This window comes from Quercus lobata, chromosome 5, assembly GCF_001633185.2.
Source record: "Quercus lobata isolate SW786 chromosome 5, ValleyOak3.0 Primary Assembly, whole genome shotgun sequence".
Lineage (NCBI taxonomy): Eukaryota > Viridiplantae > Streptophyta > Magnoliopsida > Fagales > Fagaceae > Quercus > Quercus lobata.
The window spans coordinates 25,188,624-25,208,205 of NC_044908.1; the positions used below are offsets into that span (position 1 = coordinate 25,188,624).

The following is a 19,582-nucleotide window of genomic DNA, read 5'->3' on the forward strand; positions in this document are numbered from 1 at the left end:
TCTGAGCTATTGTTTTGTCCGGCCATATCCCCTTTGCCCCCTTTGTTACCTCGACTTGGTCGTTGGCTTGTGGGTGGGCAGGTGACGAGTAGTATCTAAATGCATCGTTGTCGAAATACTTTTTGTTATCAAAGATGAAGACCCTTAAAGTCCCTAAGTGACAGACAATGCTCTTCCAGACAAAGTTTTGAACATTCTTCTCGGTGATGATGGCCAATGGTTCAACCTCCACCCATTTGGTGAAGTAGTCAAATGCCTACTACGAAGAATTTGAGTTATCGTTCTACTATAGGATAGGGTCTCATTATGTCAAGTCCCCATTGCATGAAGGGCCATGAGACTGTCATTGGAGTTCGCTATTCTAACGGCCTTATGACATTGCTAAGTCCTTCTACATGGAAGGCCAGTACTACCTTGCTTGCATAAGCTTATGGGCTAAAAGATCATGCGAGTGGTTTCTACATATGCCTTCATGAACCTCCCTCAAGACTAGGGGTGTGCAGTTAACCCATCAACCCACCAAAACTATCCCAACCCAACCTAATTCGCAGGATTGGGATTGGGTCAGTTTTTAGGGATTGGTGAGGTGGGTTCAAATCATAACAATAAACCCACCTATATTTTTAAATTTTAAATTATATATATTTAATTTATAATTAATAATTTTTTAATTTAATTTTTTCCCCTATTCAACTCTTTTTATATAAAACCCAATTATCTCGCAAACTCTAACAATCTTATTTCTCTCTATACCGCCTCCCACTCCACTCCTATTTGTTTATAATTGAGTTAAAATACTAGTTCATGTATATTTTATTTATCAATTCAGTTGGATCTATTTTGTTAATAACTAAGTTGGACAGTTTATCAACTTAGGTGACAGGTGGGATATATGTTTTTTCTAATCAATTTTAAAAAATAAATAAATAAATAAAAAACTATCCAACCCATGGGAGAAGTGTGATGCTTGGACCTTCAGCAGCATTGTGGTCTAGGAGCTTCCCATCCAATTGGTTCTTGTTAGGATCATATGCTCATCCACTTCATTAGTAGCAAGAGAATATTGTATGAAGGATAACTGTCTGTTGAGAGTCATGCACCCTGAGGATGCCGCTATGGCTAATTGATTAGCGTCTATATTCTCTTTCTCTTGGGCTATGTACAAACTTGGCCTCTAACTTCGTACCTACATGACACTTCACTAGACTTAGACATTTATTCATATGCTCGCCCTTGGCCTCATAATCATCGCTAACATGCCCAATGATCACTTGAGAATCACTATGAATAACCACAGTGGCGCAAGGCTTCATACTTAACCTCATTGTTGATTGTCGGGAATTGGAGGTGCATATCACATTTTATTACATCCCCTTCTTGAGGTTGTAGGACAACTCCAATTCCTTTGGTGTATCGATTGGATGAGCCGTTGGTCTTCGTCCTCCTTTGTCGTGAACTTAGCAATGAAGTCAGCCAAGGCCTGGGCTTTAATGGCTATTCTCGGATGGGTTTGTCTGCATGTCAAATTCGATGGCCTATAAGACCAATCATCCAACAGTTTTAGGATTGTTCATGGTCTTTTGCAAGGATTTTTTTGTAAGGACCACTATTGTGTGAGTTTGAAAGTATGTGGGTGTACCTTTCTTCTGCTCCCCTCAATGCTCTGCGGTCAGCTAAGTTTTTCTTAAAACAATTTTTTGTTGATAAAGGTATTCACCAACTCAATTGTGTACAAACGCCTTAACAAAACACAATTGTGGAAAGAAAACATCAACCCATTCTCAATGTTGCTTGAGCCTTAAAATTCCAAGCTTCATTGCCTCTTAGGTTTTGGAGTGATTGTGTTCTCACAGCTACATACTTGATTAATAGGTTGCCTACTCCTACTAATCATTCTAAAGGGAAATGCTATATTAGAAATCACCATCTTACTTACACTTAAAGGTTTTTGGCTGCTTAGCTTTTGCTTGTACTCTATCTGATAATAGACATAAGTTTGATTCAAGGGCTAGAAAATGTCTATAAAATGTCTATTTCTAGGATATCCATTTGGTGTTAAAGGTTACAAGTTATTGGACCTTAACACTCAAACCATTTTTCTCTCAAGAGATGTCATTTTTCATGAATTTATTTTTCCTTTCCACGTTGATACATCTCTATCTCATATTTCCACTGATGATGCTTTTGTGTTTCCTAAAGTCGCTCTTGATCAGTCTAATTTTCCTGCATCTATTCCATTGATTTCTAATGATAATTCCATATTTTCTTCTCCTCTCCCTATTGATATTCCAATTTCATATCCACCTGTTGTGTTAGACTCTCCACTTGCAAATTCTGCTTATACACCTTTTGACCTTTCTGCAGATTCCTATCCACTAGAACCTCCTACTCCTGAAACTATTTTTTACCCTTCTTCTAATAGTTCTGTTAAGCCATCTATCCCTATACTTGAATTACATGTCCCTCCTCCCTTAGCTCCTAGACATTCCTTTAGAACCCATTGTTAATGCTCATTTTGGAAAGCCCAGTAGAAGGAAGAAACCTAGCAACATGGGCAGAAAAAAGTTAGTAAGTAGATAGAAAAACCATTAAGACCAAGTGGCAGGAATAATGGAAATAGGTCTTGAGGAAGCAAATGGGCCTTGAGGAAGCAAACGAACCTAAAGGAGCCCTAAGAGAGAGAAGTAGCAAACCCATGGGCAGTATGTGATGTAGAAAAGTGAGAATGGGCCACAGTAAGCCCGAAGTAATGCAAGCAAAGAAAGGGGCTGATGGAAAGTCCATGAGCCCCAAGGATGAAGAATAAGGTAATTGGGTCAGGAAAGCCCAAAGGAGTTAGTAAAAGCCCATGAGAACGCAGGATTAGAAAATGGGTCGAGGATGCCTAAGGGAAAAAACAATTGAGCCAAGGATGCCCAAGAGGAAATAAATGGAACATAGGAGCCCGCAAGCAATGTAATAAAAAGCCCAATGATCATACTGAGTCATTGAGAGAAGAATGTGGCAGGCCCAGCAGGCTTGGGTCAAATAACATCACAGCAGGAATGGCAGAGTGGTACGGCAGGAAATGGTAGCAAGACTGTAGAAAGGAGCAAAAGAGTAGGCTAAAAGAAGAAAAACTCACAATCAAGCAAAGCCCGGCCCCTAAAGGGAAACCAAAAAATAGCTCACGCCAAAAGAAGTCAAGGATGGGTGGCAGAATGTGCCTCCAAACCACGGCCAACGCATTGGCAGCAGGCAGGTTTTGGACATATACAGAAGTGGAGCACATGCAAGGCCTAGACATCACCAGCATGTACCCGACCAATACAGAGAGGGCATGGTCTGGAGGTGGGGAGAGGGGAAAACCTATCCTAGGGTTCTTGCTCAGGCTCTTTGGGGGAAATGTCATGCTGAGATGACATACCGCCCAAAAGAAGCAAGGATGAGTTGGAACCACTAGGTGCTTGCCATGAGGGATAGGGAGAGAGAGAGAGCACCCACACCGTAGCAGGTAAGAGTGCTACGGCAAACAAACAAACAAAATAGTCTTCTTTCTCTAGTGATGGGGAGTGGCATAGCCAGCACAAGTAAGTGGTGGTGGCTGAGCGACTGACAAACCAGTGGTGGTCGGCATAGACACCCAGACCAGACAAAGATAGTTTAAGGCTAAACTAGTAAAAGCCAACCACAACAGACATTATATAAAGGACTCTTGCCGTGCACAGCAGGTGATCACGATTACGGTAATAGAACCTTTAGGAGAGAATCACAACACAAAAGTAAACACTGAGAAAAGAAGAGAGAAAAGAAAAAGAAAAGAAGAATTAGAAATAACGAAAGAAAAAACAGAGAGTATAGAATGGCAGGCATGCCACCAATAGGTTGATCCCTTCTCTCCCTCTAAAGCCCTGCTCTCTATCAAAGGCAGAGGATTCTTTTGGGCACAGGCCAGGCCCATTCCCTCCAAACGATTAATTTTTTTTTTCGGGGAGATTATTCGCATTGAGGAAATGGTTCCCTTCTTGGTTTCAATTCTATAACATAACTCGTCACGGTAGATTGATATTTCCCTCTTTGATTCAACAAACTCATTACTATTTCTTCCCCACTTATTTATGCTGTCTAAGTACGGGACGCTTCTTGTCGCTCCCCTTTATTTATTCTGTCTAAATAGCAAACATATTTCTTTTGTTATCTTTATTACATCTGCCTGCCATAACTTTCCCATATCATCTTTGCCTTTCATGGGCATGTGACCAAAGTTTGGCAAATGCGGAGAAGTTTGTGCACAAGCCGGACTAAGGTGGGTTACAATTGGACCGGTCCCAACTCCCTTATCCAGAATACTTGGGCCCAGTACAGCACGAGGCAGCCCAGCCTAATATTACAAAAAGGCCCACTACACCCATAAACCTCCTTCTTATCTTAAAAGATATTAAGCCATTAGCTGGTCAACCTTATGATACTGATTCCCATCTCACTTATTCAAACCTTTCTCCATTATACTTTAGCCTTTGTCTCAGCCATTACTCAATTTATTCCCGAACCTGCCTTTTACCATGAGGCCATTACCTCCTGGCAAGTCTCCTATTGGTTGTAAATGGGTATATATGGTTCTATAGAGAGGTACAAGGCCAAATTGGTTGCAAAAAAAGGTTTCAACACAACAAGAGGGATTGGATTACGCTGAATTTTTCCCTAGTCATCAAATTCATCATTGTGAGATTGGGTCATAAGTATAGCTGTTGTGAAAGGTTGGCCTATCCTACAAATGGATGTCAATAAGGGGGAGTCCATCTCAGCCCATTATTAAGGTCCTTAGGTGTGTAAACTTCTTAAGTCATTATATGGTCTTAAACAGGCTTCAAAGGCAATGGTTTGCCAAACGAAAGCTGCTATTCTTGTTCTTGGTTTCAAGCTTCTCTCTATGTAGATGACATTTTACTTATTAGTAACAATGTGAACTTTATTAATCATTTGAAGCACCTTTTGGATGCCAAGTTCAAACTAAAATACTTGGGTTCTGTGAAGTACTTTCTTGGTATAGAAGTTGCAAGAAGTAGTTGAATCAAAGGAAGTACACCCTTGAGATTTTACAAGACACAAGAATGTTAGGTGCTAAACCTGCTAAGACACCTATGGAACAAAATTTAAGACTTTCAAAGTTTGATGGGAAGTTGATTGCAGACCCTACACAGTACAAGAGGTTAATTGGAAGATTAATGTATCTCACCATGACTAGGCCAGATATCACCTATGCTGGGATCACTTAAGTTAGTTTTTTTCATAAGCCTAGAAAGCCAAACTTAAAGGCAGCTTAGAGGATAATTCAGTATATCAAAGGATCACCATGTCAAGGCCTTTTCTTATCTAGTACCTCTAAATTGCAACTTAAGGCATACTGTGATACAGATTTAAGCTGGATGCCTTGACACAAGGGGGTCCTTAACTGGATATTGTGTGTATTTAGGAGATCTAAAAAGCAAGGAATAGTTTCTAGAAGTTCTGCAGAGGCAGAGTATCGTTTCATTGCTACAACTACTTGTGAATTAGTTTGGTTGCTTCAATTGTTGAAATATTTAAATGTGAATCATTCCAAACCTTGTACTGTGATAACCAAGCTGCAATTCACATAGCAGCAAATCCAGTATTCCATGAGCATAGTAAACTCATTGAAATAGATTGTAATTTGATTTGGGAGAAAATTCAAGAAGGAAAGATCATGATGATATCACTAAAGATCAAGATAGTGTTGCTAAAGTCTCCAAAGCTCTTACAACAACTACTATCTTGAGGGGGAGTTTTAAGAGGGGAGTGTTAAGAAGCAAGGAAAACGATGTCATTTAACTAAGCAGCCAACAACTACATCTTCCACACGTGCAGCAACCAACTGATCTTCAACCCTGACACAAGTCTTGTTGGGTGCATTGCACCATGAGTTCAGCCCACTTGTAATAGATATGCTCATTTAATGAGCTTGTCTTTAATGTTTCTTATCTTTTCTTCATCATGTACAAAAGTCAGCATTAGTAATTGGGTTGGTTGGCTTAGGCGTGTCCAACACGCTGAAGGAAGAAAGAAAAGAAAGAAGTAAAAGGCATGGTCATTTGGCCAAGGAAAGCTGAAAAAGGAGATTTTGGTTAAAGCAAAGTCAAAGTAAGTGGCTTGCATTTATTGTGACTTGATGTGAAGAGTGTGAAAGGAAGAAAAGAAAGAAAAGATGATGAAATAAATGGAGAAGCCATTCAGCCATTTGTGCAGAGGGAAAAAGAAGTGAAGTCCCAAGAATGTGGTGAGGACTAGGTGCAGTCTTGAAGAGCTGTGTGAGTGAGAGCAAGCAAGAAAGAAGAGAAAAATAGAGAGAGTAAGAGAAAATACACAGTGAGGAAGAGAGCAGTGAGTGAAAAGAAAAAGAGAGTTTTTTTTTTTTACTCAAGTTGTATCTCTAAGTGTTGTAATCTCAATTTTATATAGTGAAATTATTCAGAGTTTGTCCCGTGGTTTTTCCCTTCAAGGAGAAAGGGTTTCCATGTAAATCTTTGTGTTCTTGTGTGGTTGTGCTTCCGCTGTGCTTGCTAAAGTTTATTCACAGTAATATAGAATTTTTCCCAACAAGTGGTATCAGAGTGTAGGTTCGATTGGGAGCAATGGCTGGAGAAGAAGGAAAGACGTCAGGAATCGAGAAATTTGACGGCACAGACTTTGGCTATTGGAAGATGCAGATCGAAGATTATTTGTATGGGAAGAAATTACATCTTCCTCTTTCGGGAAGGAAAAGAATGATGATGAGAAGAATACTGCAGCAGTTGTTTTTCATGAGGATGTTTTGATGCTCTCTCTTGAAGAGCAAAAATGTAAGCATGTTGCTAAGAATGATGTTGAGTGGGTTGTTGATTCAGCAGCTTCCCACCATGTTATCCCCACAAAAAGATTGTTCGCCACATACAAAGCAGGCGACTTTGGTGTTGTGAAGATGGGTAACTTCAGTTATTCAAAAATTGTGGAAATTGTTGATGTGTGCATCAAGACAAATGTTGGTTGCACGTTGATATTGAAGGATGTGCGGCATGTTCCAGATTTAAGGATGAATGTGTTGTCTACTTTGGCTTTGGATCAAGTGGGTTATAGTAACCATCTTGGCAATGGAAGATGGAAACTTTCTAAAGGATTATTGGTTATTGCAAGAGGATGTGCTTGTTGCGGTATGTACAGGACTCATGTGAGGGCTTGTAAGAAAAAGTCCAATGCAGCCAAAGTTTTTGAGAAAACTCAACATTTGAGAGTTGATAGTAATGGTGTTACAGCCAAGAGAGTAAAATTCTCTCTACCTGAAAGTGATTTAAATGAGAAAGTGATATTTGATGAAAAATATCATGATGCAAGGAAGAATGATGAAGTGAAAGCTCGTGAAGGTCTTGAGCCAAGAAATTGGATTAAGGATATCCAAGATGAAATAAATTATTTGAAAATGAAAGGTATTAATTTTGATGATATTTTTTCATTGTTGGTGAAGATAATGAAAAAGGTTGAGCTTGGTGCTGGCTTGACCGGAATAAATTCTAATTGAAGAATTGATTTGAATCTCCTCCCTTAGTGGGTTGAAGGGGGAGATTGTTGGGTGCATTGCACCATGAGTTCAACCCACTTGTAATAGACATGCTCATTTAATGAGCTTGTCTTTAATGTTTCTTATCTTTTCTTCATCATGTACAAAAGTCAGCATTAGTAATTAGGTTGGTTGGCTTAGGCGTGTCCAACACGTTGAAGGAAGAAAGAAAAGAAAGAAGTAAAAGGCATGGTCATTCGGCCAATGAAAGCTGAAAAAGGAGATTTTGGTTGAAGCAAAGTCAAAGTAAATGGCTTGCATTTATTGTGACTTGATGTGAAGAGTGTGAAAGGAAGAAAAGAAAGAAAAGATGATGAAATAAGTGGAGAAGCCATTCGGCCATTTGTGCAGAGGGAAAAAGAAGTGAAGTTCCAAGAATGTGGTGAGGACTAGGTGCAGTCTTGAAGAGCTGTGTGAGTGAGAGCAAGCAAGAGAGAAGAGAAAAATAGAGAGAGTAAGAGAAAATACACAGTGAGGAAGAGAGCAATGAGTGAAAAGAAAAAGAGAGTTTTTTTTTTTTTACTCAAATTGTATCTCTAAGTGTTGTAATCTCTATTTTATATAGTAAAATTATTCGGAGTTTGTTTAGTGGTTTTTCCCTTCAAGGAGAAAGGGTTTCCACGTAAATCTTTGTATTCTTGTGTGGTTGTGCTTCCACTGTGCTTGCTAAAATTTATTCACAGTAATATAGAATTTTTCCCAACAAGTCTAACTAAACTAAAGCACGTGTGAGTTTGTTACCGAAAAGATTGGAACTAATTAGATATTTTCTTGTTAGCTTAGATATTTTCTTTTGATGCTCTGCTTGTATATATAGAACAGAGCTCATTCTTGTAATATTATCATCTTTCACTCTTCATCCTAATCATCAATATGAACAAATTAAAAAATTCATGTTCATAATTGATGCATAATCGTGATCATCTATAATTCTTTTACAACACAAAAGACCATTAAAAAAAAAAAAAAAGACAAATATATTATTAAAGCATTATATATATTGACATATTGATGGTTTCTTAAAATGCTGCTAACAAATTTTCGTAATTCCCAGTTTCCATCATTAGTCCCACTTTCATCGGGATAACCAAATAAAAAATCACATCTGCTAAACAATAGTAGTTCTATTTTTCTGAAATATACAACTAATAAGCATCAGCCCCCTCCAAACCAGAATGTATATATATATTTAAAATAGAAATGTGAAACCTTCTGACGCAAAGGACAGAGTCATAATTTGGTTATAACTAATACAAGAAACTACCTACATCATATCAACTGATGCACCTGTTTTTGATACATTTAGGTTCATTTAGAAATTATTTACTATCTCACAGGTTTAATAGCATGAATCAACTAGAAATTAAAGAGAAAAATAGAAGAATGACACCTTATAAGAAAAATTATTTTGCCTAAGGAGCATAAAATGATTCAAGCCAAGAGTTCTACTTATAATCACCTGTCTGACATGATGAACAGCAGCTTTCTGCTGATTGGCTTCCCTTCGTCTTTCAATAGAATGAAATTTCCCTTCCAAACATTCTTTATGCATAACCATCAGTTTATAGGCTACCTGCATAGTTAGAGAAAGTGTACAAAACCCAACACTTAATCGTAAATATTACCCACATATTCAAATGAATAAGCAGAGAACTAGTTTAGATGTGCTTGCACCGAAAATTGATGACATGCTTGCATACCAAAACCAATGGGCCAGTGCCCCTAATGTAGACATGTTTGATGCAAAACAGATGTTCCTAGCCTAAAATTCACTTTGGAAGTTAATACAAGTTAACTAACTAAGGATTGTCTCAAATCCCACAACGTCAATAATGACTCTAATATCAGGTGATAAAATGGTCTAGAAACCCTTAACCAATGGAAGATTACCGCAAACCCTAAGATTCTACACCAAACAAAAATGCCCATCACCAAAAAAATCCATCCACAAATAAGAATTCAAGTGAGTGACATTAAAATTACAGAAATCCTGGCCAATTGAGAAAAGCTTAACAACCATCAACTATGGTGATCTCCTAATATCAGGGCCACCAAAAAGAAAGGGGAAAGATTGAGTGCTGCACCAACCTGACTAAGGTCCTAAAAAACATAGTTTCTTTACCATTTTATAGACACTTTAACAGGACAGACATCTGAAGTCAAATTGAATAACATGAAGAAAAAAAATCCTGAAAAATTATAAAACATGATATACTAATTGAATGTATTAACAAAACTCTATCATCACATACAATTATTGGACTCTGCCAATTCAAGGTTGAATAATAAGAGACTTGAAAAAAAAAATCGTCAATTTGAGCTTTCTAAATCATCAATATAAAGAGGCCCTAGTGGTGAAAAATACCAATTTTATCAGTGAAAGAATTGAAACAACCGTTCAATTGTGAAATCCATAACAATGGGGATTAAAGGTTCCTCACCTACATCTTAACGAATGATAAAATTACTGAGATCATAAAGCCCAAACAAATACCCCAAACCCCCTATCAATCTTAGATTTCTTGAGGAAGTTCATATCATAGAATCCTTATCGATCCCTACTTTTCTTTGCAAAATCAAGTACTCAACTGAATTAATTAAACAATAAAAAAGAATCCAAACTAGTGAACAAGACCCAATCAAACCTCAATTAATTCCTATACAGACTATAAAATAAAATAAAATCCATTTTCACTACAAAACTTTCTACATTATATATAGATTAAAAAAATCCATTTTCACTATAAAACTTTCTACATTATATATAGATTAAAAAAATCCATTTTCACTACAAAACTTACTACTTTATATAGAAATGTAATTTAAATTTTAACAAAGAAAAAATGTTTAAATTTAAAGTTTAACAAGAAAGATATGGGATTTTAATTAAAACCAAAACTGTTTTCAGTAATCACTGACGCAACTTACGTTAATAATTGTAAGGATCTTAACCTTCATAAGATGTGTAGAACTAACAAAAATTAAGAAACACTGAATTGAGAGGAAATTACCAGTTCAAGAATCCATGACCGTGGCAAAAAGCAAAACCCTTTTGCCCCATCACCCTACGGATCAAACAAACAAAGTGAAGCATCTTTATCTCGATCTTTTGAGTTTTAACAAAGGAATACATAAGAATAGAGTCACAGACGCACAGAGAATAATAAGAGAGAGAAAGAGAGAAATAGAAGCAAACGGAGACAACACTCCATTGCTGATCTCTCTCTCTCTCTCTCTCTCTCTCTCTCTCTCTCTCTCTCTCTCTCTCTCTCTCTCTCTCTGTGATTTCCAAATCTGAGATTTAAAACAGAGTCTGGCTTATGTGAGGGATTTCAATTTATAACTATATGGGGAAAGCAAGGCAGGGGCGTGGCCTTGGATTTTTTACTGTTGCTCAACTAACGGTAACATTTTTTGAAATTCAAATGTGAGAGTTGGATCACTGTTCAACGGTTTGGGCCTCTACTCGTTTTAATTGGGCCCATTATTATTAAAAATTTAAATCTAAAATAAATGATAACATTTTCTAGCCCACTAAACTATATATATATATATATATTTTTTTTTTTTAAAAAAAAAAATCAGTAGTGCTTAACGTGAAATCAAAGTTGATTTTTGTTCTATCAAAAAAAAAAAAAGTTGATTTTTGTTTCCCATAAAAGAAATAAATAAAAAAGTTGAATTTTGTGATAAGTTTTCCCTTCTAGATTTTGATGGTATTTAGTGATCACCATTTATCTATTGTGACCAAAAAAAAAAAAATTTACAAACATATCACCTAAGTAAGTCTAAATGACAAAGAAAAAATAGTAGATCTATATAAAATTAACAAGTTGTCGATCATAGATTTCTACATGGTATAATTGTAAAAATAGTTGTGGAATAGATTTTAGTTCTTGAATATATAACTCATTTTATTAACTATTTAGTAAACTCTATCCCCCAAAAATCTTAAATTTTATGTATCAATTTCAAGACCAGTGGATTATATCCAGTCACAATCATCAATCTTTAATATAATATTCTTATCATTTTTCATTCTTTCTTTTCGACTAGATATGAAATTTTTATAATAATTGTTAAAAAAAACATGTATTATGCAAGATTTTGTTTATATATGAAACGGGAACTCACATCTATGTGCTTTGTGCCGAATTGGTAAGTAGTATTCTTGCTCAAGTCCATAGCACTTGAACTATCACAAAATACCATATACTCATCTTGCCTTACACCTAGTTTTAAGAGAAATCTCTTCATCCATAGTATATCCTTAGCAACCTCTGTTGTTGCAATGGCCGCTGCCTTCCTTCCACCCCCACTCTAGCCTGGGAGAGGAAGAGAGGGATGAGTGTTCTCATCGACAGGGGCGGAGCCACGTTGTCCCTTGGGGGGCCCGTGGCCCCTGCAAAAAAAAAAAAAATATATATATATATATATATATATATATCCATTAGTGTGTAAGAAAATTGATTGGGCCCCCCAATGTTAGACATCCAGCCCCCCATATCTCCACTATTCTCCCAACTAAAAGCCTTTAGTTTTAGGCTTGTATTCTCCCAGCTTTAGTTTTAGGCCTCTATTCTCTCAACTTTAGTTTTAGGCCTCTTATACTCCAAATAAAACAAAAAGCTGACCCACTTACATTTAAATACTCAAAATCCAAACACATAATAACAAAATTTCACTTTCTCCATCTCAAAAACCCACCCACGGAATCCCTTATTCCCTTTACTTCTTTTTCTTTTTTTCTTTTTTTCTTTTTTTTGTCTTCTATGATACACTTTCACTTCCCACCAGTACCGCCTCCTAGCCCCCAAATCTCAGCATTAGTCCTCCAGTCCGAAGAAAAAAAAAAATTCTTGACCAATTTTTTCTTTCTTCTTGCTTTCTAAAACAAATCACTCAGCATATTTTATTGTCAAATTTTAGGATTTGGAACTTGGTGACTACCTGGTGAGTTTTCTTCTCTTATTTAATCACTAGACCTTCATCTCTTTAGACTCTTTTAACTGCTTAGCTCAGCCCTCCTCTCAAACTCAGTCCCCACAATCCCAAAAAAAAAAAAAAAAAAAAAAAAAAAAACTGACCATTATTTTCTTTCTTCTTGCTTTCTTAAAATAAATCATTCAGAGCAGAGGCGTAGCCAGAGGATGAGTTTTCAATTTCTGCTTCATCTCTTTTTAGTATTTTTTTTTTCTTAACTATCTACACTTAAATATTCACATGCTCTTTAATTTTTCATAGATTTTTAGAGAAATATATGGTTGAAGGCATGGGCATGAGGAGGTTATTTGTGATGAGTCTTGAAGGGAAAATAAAGTTTGCACTTTGTGAAGATAAAGTTTCTAAGGTAAAATTTTTTTGATTTATTACCTATTTTGATTAGTTAGATATCATGTGGGGTGCTGTTAAATTGTTTGGTTTATGTTGTGTACTTGTGTGTTTAATTTTTGCTTTTGTTTGAGGGGTTATTCTTAATTAAAAAAATATATTAAAATACAGGAAAATTTGAATAATAGGAATGATGATGGGAAATTTTATTTTTTTTCTTGAGTATGAATAACATCCATATAATTAAGTAAAAATTTCTAATTAAGATTTTATTTTTTAAGTTCTTTTCAAGTTAATTTTTGAGTCATATTCTTAAAGCTAAAAAAATTATGAACAAACGAATAATAATTGATGCATTCTTAAAGAAAAAAGATTTTAGCAATTCAAAATCTAGGACACTTGTGGCAATAGAAACAAATGTGGCAGTAAAAATAAATGTTGATACTTCAATGCCTGATGAACACCCCTTCAAATGTTCAAGAATTCAATCTGAAGAGATAAATCGTGATCCAGGATCACGTAAACAAATATGTGAATTTCCTATCAACAAACAAGATGAAATCCGACGAGCTTATCTCAAAGAAAGTCCATATCAACCTAAATATATAGACTGTCCATACAACGATGATAATCATTGTTGTCGAAAATTGGCCCCCCCATGTTAAAAATCCTGGCTACGCCCCTGCTCATCGAGTCTCCCAACAATGGACTTAACTATCTCAATCAAGCTCCTTTATTGCATTCAAAGTATTAGTCCTCTTATCTGTTAATATGATGACATTATTCTCTTCGATCAGGGGACATCGACATCTCAATGGCTGGGGACTACCTTACTCGTCTGGCTTCTTATTGTCAGTGCTATCCCTTCTTTCTTAGTTTTAGTTATTCCCAAGATTTACTCGTATGGCTTCTTATTATCAGTGCTATCCCTCCTTTCTTCTTATTATTATTATTATTTAGCAATAATAGTTTTGCATTTAGCCTTTTGTCATCTGTTACCAAATAAACTATTTTTTCACATAACTATTGTTTAAAAACTAAACTGCTTTTTTTTTTTCTTTTTTTTTTTGTCTCACTTAACAAATAAGTTACTGAAAACTAGATGTCAAGCTCACTCTTACCCAAATATTAGTTATCACCATTTTGATTTTAAGTTATTTATGATGTTATAATTAAATTTTAGTGTTGACTTCTTCCATGACTTTGCTTGGAAAAATTCAAAATTTATGATGTAATTGTATTCCTTACAAATTAAATGTGGCGAACATGTTGGAAGAAGTGCATCCTAAGAAAGCTCGCTTGAGCGAGATGAAGAGTCACTCAAGCAGGATGGTAAAACACACTCAAATGAGAAAAGAAACCAGCTCAAGAAAAAAAATATAAAAATCCAAGAGTCTAGCTTAAGGCTCGCTCAAGCAAAATTGAGAAAATTAGTTTTTTCCTTATTTCTACTTAAACCTTAATTGAGTAGTAACTTAAACCCTACTCTTAGTACCAAACTAAAGTGCTTTGTGTATGATTTTTCGTAAGTTTTAGAGATAGCAAAACTCAGAGCTTTTAGGAGAAAATATATGCCTCTTCTCTTTTGAATAAATTTTAATTTGTGAATAATTGTAACATCACCTGAATGTTAAGCAAGGTGACACATTTTCGATACTAATGGTGGAAATTTTTTTTTTTTTTTTTTGAGAGAAAGTTTCAACTTATGGCGTCCGCTTTTGATAATAACTTTTTATCATCAAATTAAGACACCAATCAGTTTTTGGTGTTGAGGGAGACTGAACCCCAGAATACAACCATCAGAGATTTTACCAGTTGAGCTAATTGGTGGAACCCACGGAAATATTTTCTTTAAAATGATTCGCTTATAAAAAATAATTTCTGGAAAAATAACTCATTTTTCTATATTTGGTTGTGACACAAAAAATAAGATGACAAATGTTTTCCCTTAGTTGGCTTGCAACCATTAACACTTTGTATAAGTTCAAATAACTATTTGAACAAAAATTTTAATTCATAACATTAATATAATGTAAAACAACTAGAAAATCAGCCTAAAAAACAATTTTTTCATGGCTTCGAAAAACAGTTTTTGCTCAAATGGACTTATTTTTCATTGACCATGAGTTTTGTTGTGTTTTAATTTCTATCGTATCAAATACCAAAAAATAAGAAAATCGTTTTTCCCCTAAAATAAGCGGCAACTAAATTCAGGGGAAAAAAAATCGTTTTTTCCCTAAAACAAGCAGCATCTAACTTTAGGGGTGGAGGGGGAAAGCGGGATGGTGTTACTTTCTAAAACTTATTATTAAATTCCTGAAAATTTAAAATATTATATGAAAATAGATTTTTTTTCCCATTTTATTTAAACAATAGGTTTATATAAACATAGATTTGCAACTTGTTGAGGTAGTAAATTGTGATTAATGGTGAAAACAATAGTGATTTCATTTTTGAATTTATGTTAAAGCTATGCCCATTGGTAACTTATTTTTAGCAACTTGTAAAAAGAAATACATGTAAAAAAAATATAGTATACCTGTTTAAAGTTTTTTTATTTATTTATGAAACATAAACCTGGTTTAAAAATTAAAAGTAATGGAAAAAGAGTGGAGATTTATTTCAAAGAGGAAAAAATAAAGATAGTGCAAAAGGCAAAAACACCCCTAGGGTTTGAAACATTTTCAAAAACACCTGGTTTAAAACACTAATATTACTATTTTTTTGTGTTCTAATAAGTATTACTGTTTATTCAAAAAAAAAAAAAAAAAAAAAACACCAAATACAACTGTATAGCTATTAATTTTTGCCCTTTTGGTGATAATATCATTTGTAAAGGAACATTAAAAATCATGACATAACATTTGAGTTCCAGTTAGCTGAATTTTTTTATGATTGAATAAGAAATAAAAAAAATAAAATTATTGGAAGCATAATTACTACTAAGATTTTTTATAATATGTACTATATAGGCAGCAAACAACAATGATTTTTGTTTTTTTTAGTGAGCAAGGATGGAGAGGTACGATCCTATAGAATAGATCCTGTTCAAATAAGGTCGATTCCATTTTTTTAATGTGTTGACATGTTGACGGATAAACGAGATTAACCGCTATACCTAACCAAATTCAAAGGTTCTCCGCGTTCTTAAAAAATAAAATATAAAAGTTGATGAAAAAGGGGAAGAAACATGTTGGTCATGATATGGAAATAAACACTGGTGTCCCACTCCCACCTGTATAATAACAAATGTGTGTTTATCCAATACTATAATACTTTATTTTTCTTTTCTTTTTTTGTGAATCAATACTTTAAGTCTATAACACTTGCATTGCATTTTACAAGGTTACTCAACAAGCTAAGAATGTTGAGTAATTAGAAAGATCATGATGATATCACTAAAGATCAAGATAGTGTTGCTAAAGTCTCCAAAGCTCTTACAACAACTGCTATCTTGAGGGGGAGTGTTAAGAAGCAAGGAAAACGATGTCACTAAGCAGCCAACAACTACATCTTCCACACGTGCACCAACCAACTGATCTTCAACCTTGACACAAGTCTAACTAACTGAAGCACGTGTGAGTTTGTTACCGAAAAGATTGGAACTAATTAGATATTTTCTTTTGATGCTCTGCTTGTATATATAGAACAGAGCTCATTCTTGTAATATTATCATCTTTCACTCTTCATCCTAATCATCAATATGAATAAATTAAAAAATTCATGTGCATAATTGATGCATAATCGTGATCATCTATAATTCTTTTACAACACAAAAGACCATTAAAAAAAAAAAGACTTATATATTATTAAAGCATTATATATATATATATTGACATATTGATGGTTTCTTAAAATGCTGCTAACAAATTTTCGTAATTCCCAGTTTCCATCATTAGTCCCACTTTCATCGGGATAACCAAATAAAAAATCACATCTGCTAAACAATAGTAGTTCTATTTTTCTAAAATATACAACTAATAAGCATCAGCCCCCTCCAAACCAGAATGTATATATTATTTAAAATAGAAATGTGAAACCTTCTGACGCAAAGGACAGAGTCATAATTTGGTTATAACTAATACAAGAAACTACCTACATCATATCAACTGATGCACCTGTTTTTGATACATTTAGGTTCATTTAGAAATTATTTACTATCTCACAGGTTTAATAGCATGAATCAACTAGAAATTAAAGAGAAAAATAGAAGAATTATTTTGTCTAAGGAGCATAAAATGATTCAAGCCAAGAGTTCTACTTATAATCACCTGTCTGACATGATGAACAGCAGCTTTCTGCTGATTGGCTTCCCTTAGTCTTTCAATATAATGAAATTTCCCTTCCAAACATTCTTCATGCATAACCATCAGTTTATAGGCTACCTGCATAGTTAGAGAAAGTGTACAAAACCCAACACTTAATCGTAAATATTACCCACATATTCAAATGAATAAGCAGAGAACTAGTTTAGATGTGCTTGCACAGAAAATTGATGACATGCTTGCATACCAAAACCAATGGGCCAATGCCCCTAATGTAGACATGTTTGATGCAAAACAGATGTTCCTAGCCTAAAATTCACTTTGGAAGTTAATACAAGTTAACTAACTAAGGATTGTCTCAAATCCCACAACGTCAATAATGACTCTAATATCAGGTGATAAAACGGTCTAGAAACCCTTAACCAATGGAAGATTACTGCAAACCCTAAGATTCTACACCAAACAAAAATGCCCATCACCAAAAAAATCCATCCACAAAGAAGAATTCAAGTGAGTGATATTAAAATTACAGAAATCCTGGCCAATTGAGAAAAGCTTTAACAACCATCAACTATGGTGATCTCCTAATATCAGGGCCACCAAAAAGAAAGGGAAAAGATTGAGTGCTGCACCAACCTGACTAAGGTCCTAAAGAACATAGTTTCTTTACCATTTTATAGACACTATAACAGGACAGACATCTGAAGTCAAATTGAATAACATGAAAAAAAAAAATCCTGAAAAATTATAAAACATGATATACTAATTGAATGTATTAACAAAACTCTATCATCACATAAAATTATGGACTCTGCCAATTCAAGGTTGAATAATAAGAGACTTGAAAAAAAAAATCGTCAAGTTGAGCTTTCTAAATCATCAATATAAAGAGGCCCTAGTGGTGAAAAATACCAATTTTATCAGTGAAAGAATTGAAACAACAGTTCAATTGTGAAATCCATAATAATGGGGATTAAAGGTTCCTCACCTACATCTTAACGAATGATAAAATTACTGAGATCATAAAGCCCAAACAAATACCAAACCCCCTATCAATCTTAGATTTCTTGAGGAAGTTCATATCTTAGAATCCTTATCGATCCCTACTTTTCTTTGCAAAATCAAGTACTCAACTGAATTAATTAAACAATAAAAAAGAATCCAAACTAGTGAACAAGACCCAATCAAACCTCAATTAATTCCTATACAGACAAGCAAATTAACTATAAAATAAAATAAAATCCATTTTCACTACAAAACTTTCTACATTATATATAGATTAAAAAAAATCCATTTTCACTACAAAACTTACTACTTTATATAGATTAAAAAAAAAAAAAACCCATTAGTTAATAAAACAAAATTAAACCTCTAATTTCCCATGTCAAAAAGAAAACCAATTTTGTTAATTTCGACCAAATTTCCCAATCATATCGTATTCTAATCACAAATTAGCTAATTCCAACCACACAAAGTCGATCAATAACTAAAAAACGACATTTTTTAACCCAAGAAAGAGGGGACCAGGAGACAATATCATAGCCGAGTTTATGTACCAAGCTAATATGCAGAGTGAGAGATGCGAAAGATAATAGAAATGTGAATTCAGTCAACTAATAAACCACAAACCCAATAACTTTTTCATATTGTTCTGGGCTGATAAGCAGGCAAAGCCAAGAAATGTAATTTAAATTTTAACAAAGAAAAAATGTTTAAATTTAAAGTTTAACAAGAAAGATATGAGATTTTAATTAAAACCAAAACTGTTTTCAGTAATCACTGACGCAACTTATGTTAATAATTGTAAGGATCTTAACCTTAATAAGATGTGTAGAACTAACAAAAATTAAGAAACACTGAATTGAGAGGAAATTACCAGTCCAAGAATCCATGACCGTGGCAAAAAGCAAAACCCTTTTGTCCCATCACCCTACGGATCAAACAAACAAAGTGAAGCATCTTTATCTCGATCTTTTGAGTTTTAACAAAGGAATACATAAGAATAGAGTCACAGACGCACAGAGAATAATAAGAGAGAGAAAGAGAGAAATAGAAGCAAACGGAGACAACACTCCATTACTGATCTCTCTCTCTCTCTCTCTCTCTCTCTCTCTCTCTCTCTCTGATTTCCAAATCTAAGATTTAAAACAGAGTCTGGCTTATGTGAGGGATTTCAATTTATAACTATATGGGGAAAGCAAGGCAGGGGCGTGGCCTTGGATTTTTATACCGTTGCTCAACTAACGGTAACATTTTTTGAAAATCAAATGTGAGAGTTGGATCACTGTTCAACGGTTTGGGCCTCTACTCGTTTTAATTGGGCCCATTTTTATTAAAAATTTAAATCTAAAATAAATGATAACATTTTCTAGCCCACTAAACTATATATATATATATA

General features: G+C 34.6%; 1 protein-coding gene across 2 annotated transcripts in view; it reads right to left on the reverse strand.

The window, feature by feature from the left end:
* LOC115992799 overlaps nt 1-19,297 on the reverse strand; it is a 33,775-nt gene extending 14,478 nt beyond the window's left edge. The window contains exons 1-4 of one of the 2 annotated variants that reach the window (XM_031117041.1): nt 19,061-19,297; nt 17,191-17,304; nt 10,600-10,653; nt 9,048-9,161 (exon numbers count right to left, since the gene is read on the reverse strand). In XM_031117041.1, the coding sequence (XP_030972901.1) occupies nt 9,048-9,161; nt 10,600-10,653; nt 17,191-17,289 (267 nt within the window). In that variant the 5' untranslated portion in view covers nt 17,290-17,304; nt 19,061-19,297. The remainder of the gene's footprint in view (nt 1-9,047; nt 9,162-10,599; nt 10,654-17,190; nt 17,305-19,060) is intronic. The other variant, XM_031117042.1, reaches the window with a different exon arrangement.
* Nucleotides 19,298-19,582: the final 285 nt, after the last annotated feature.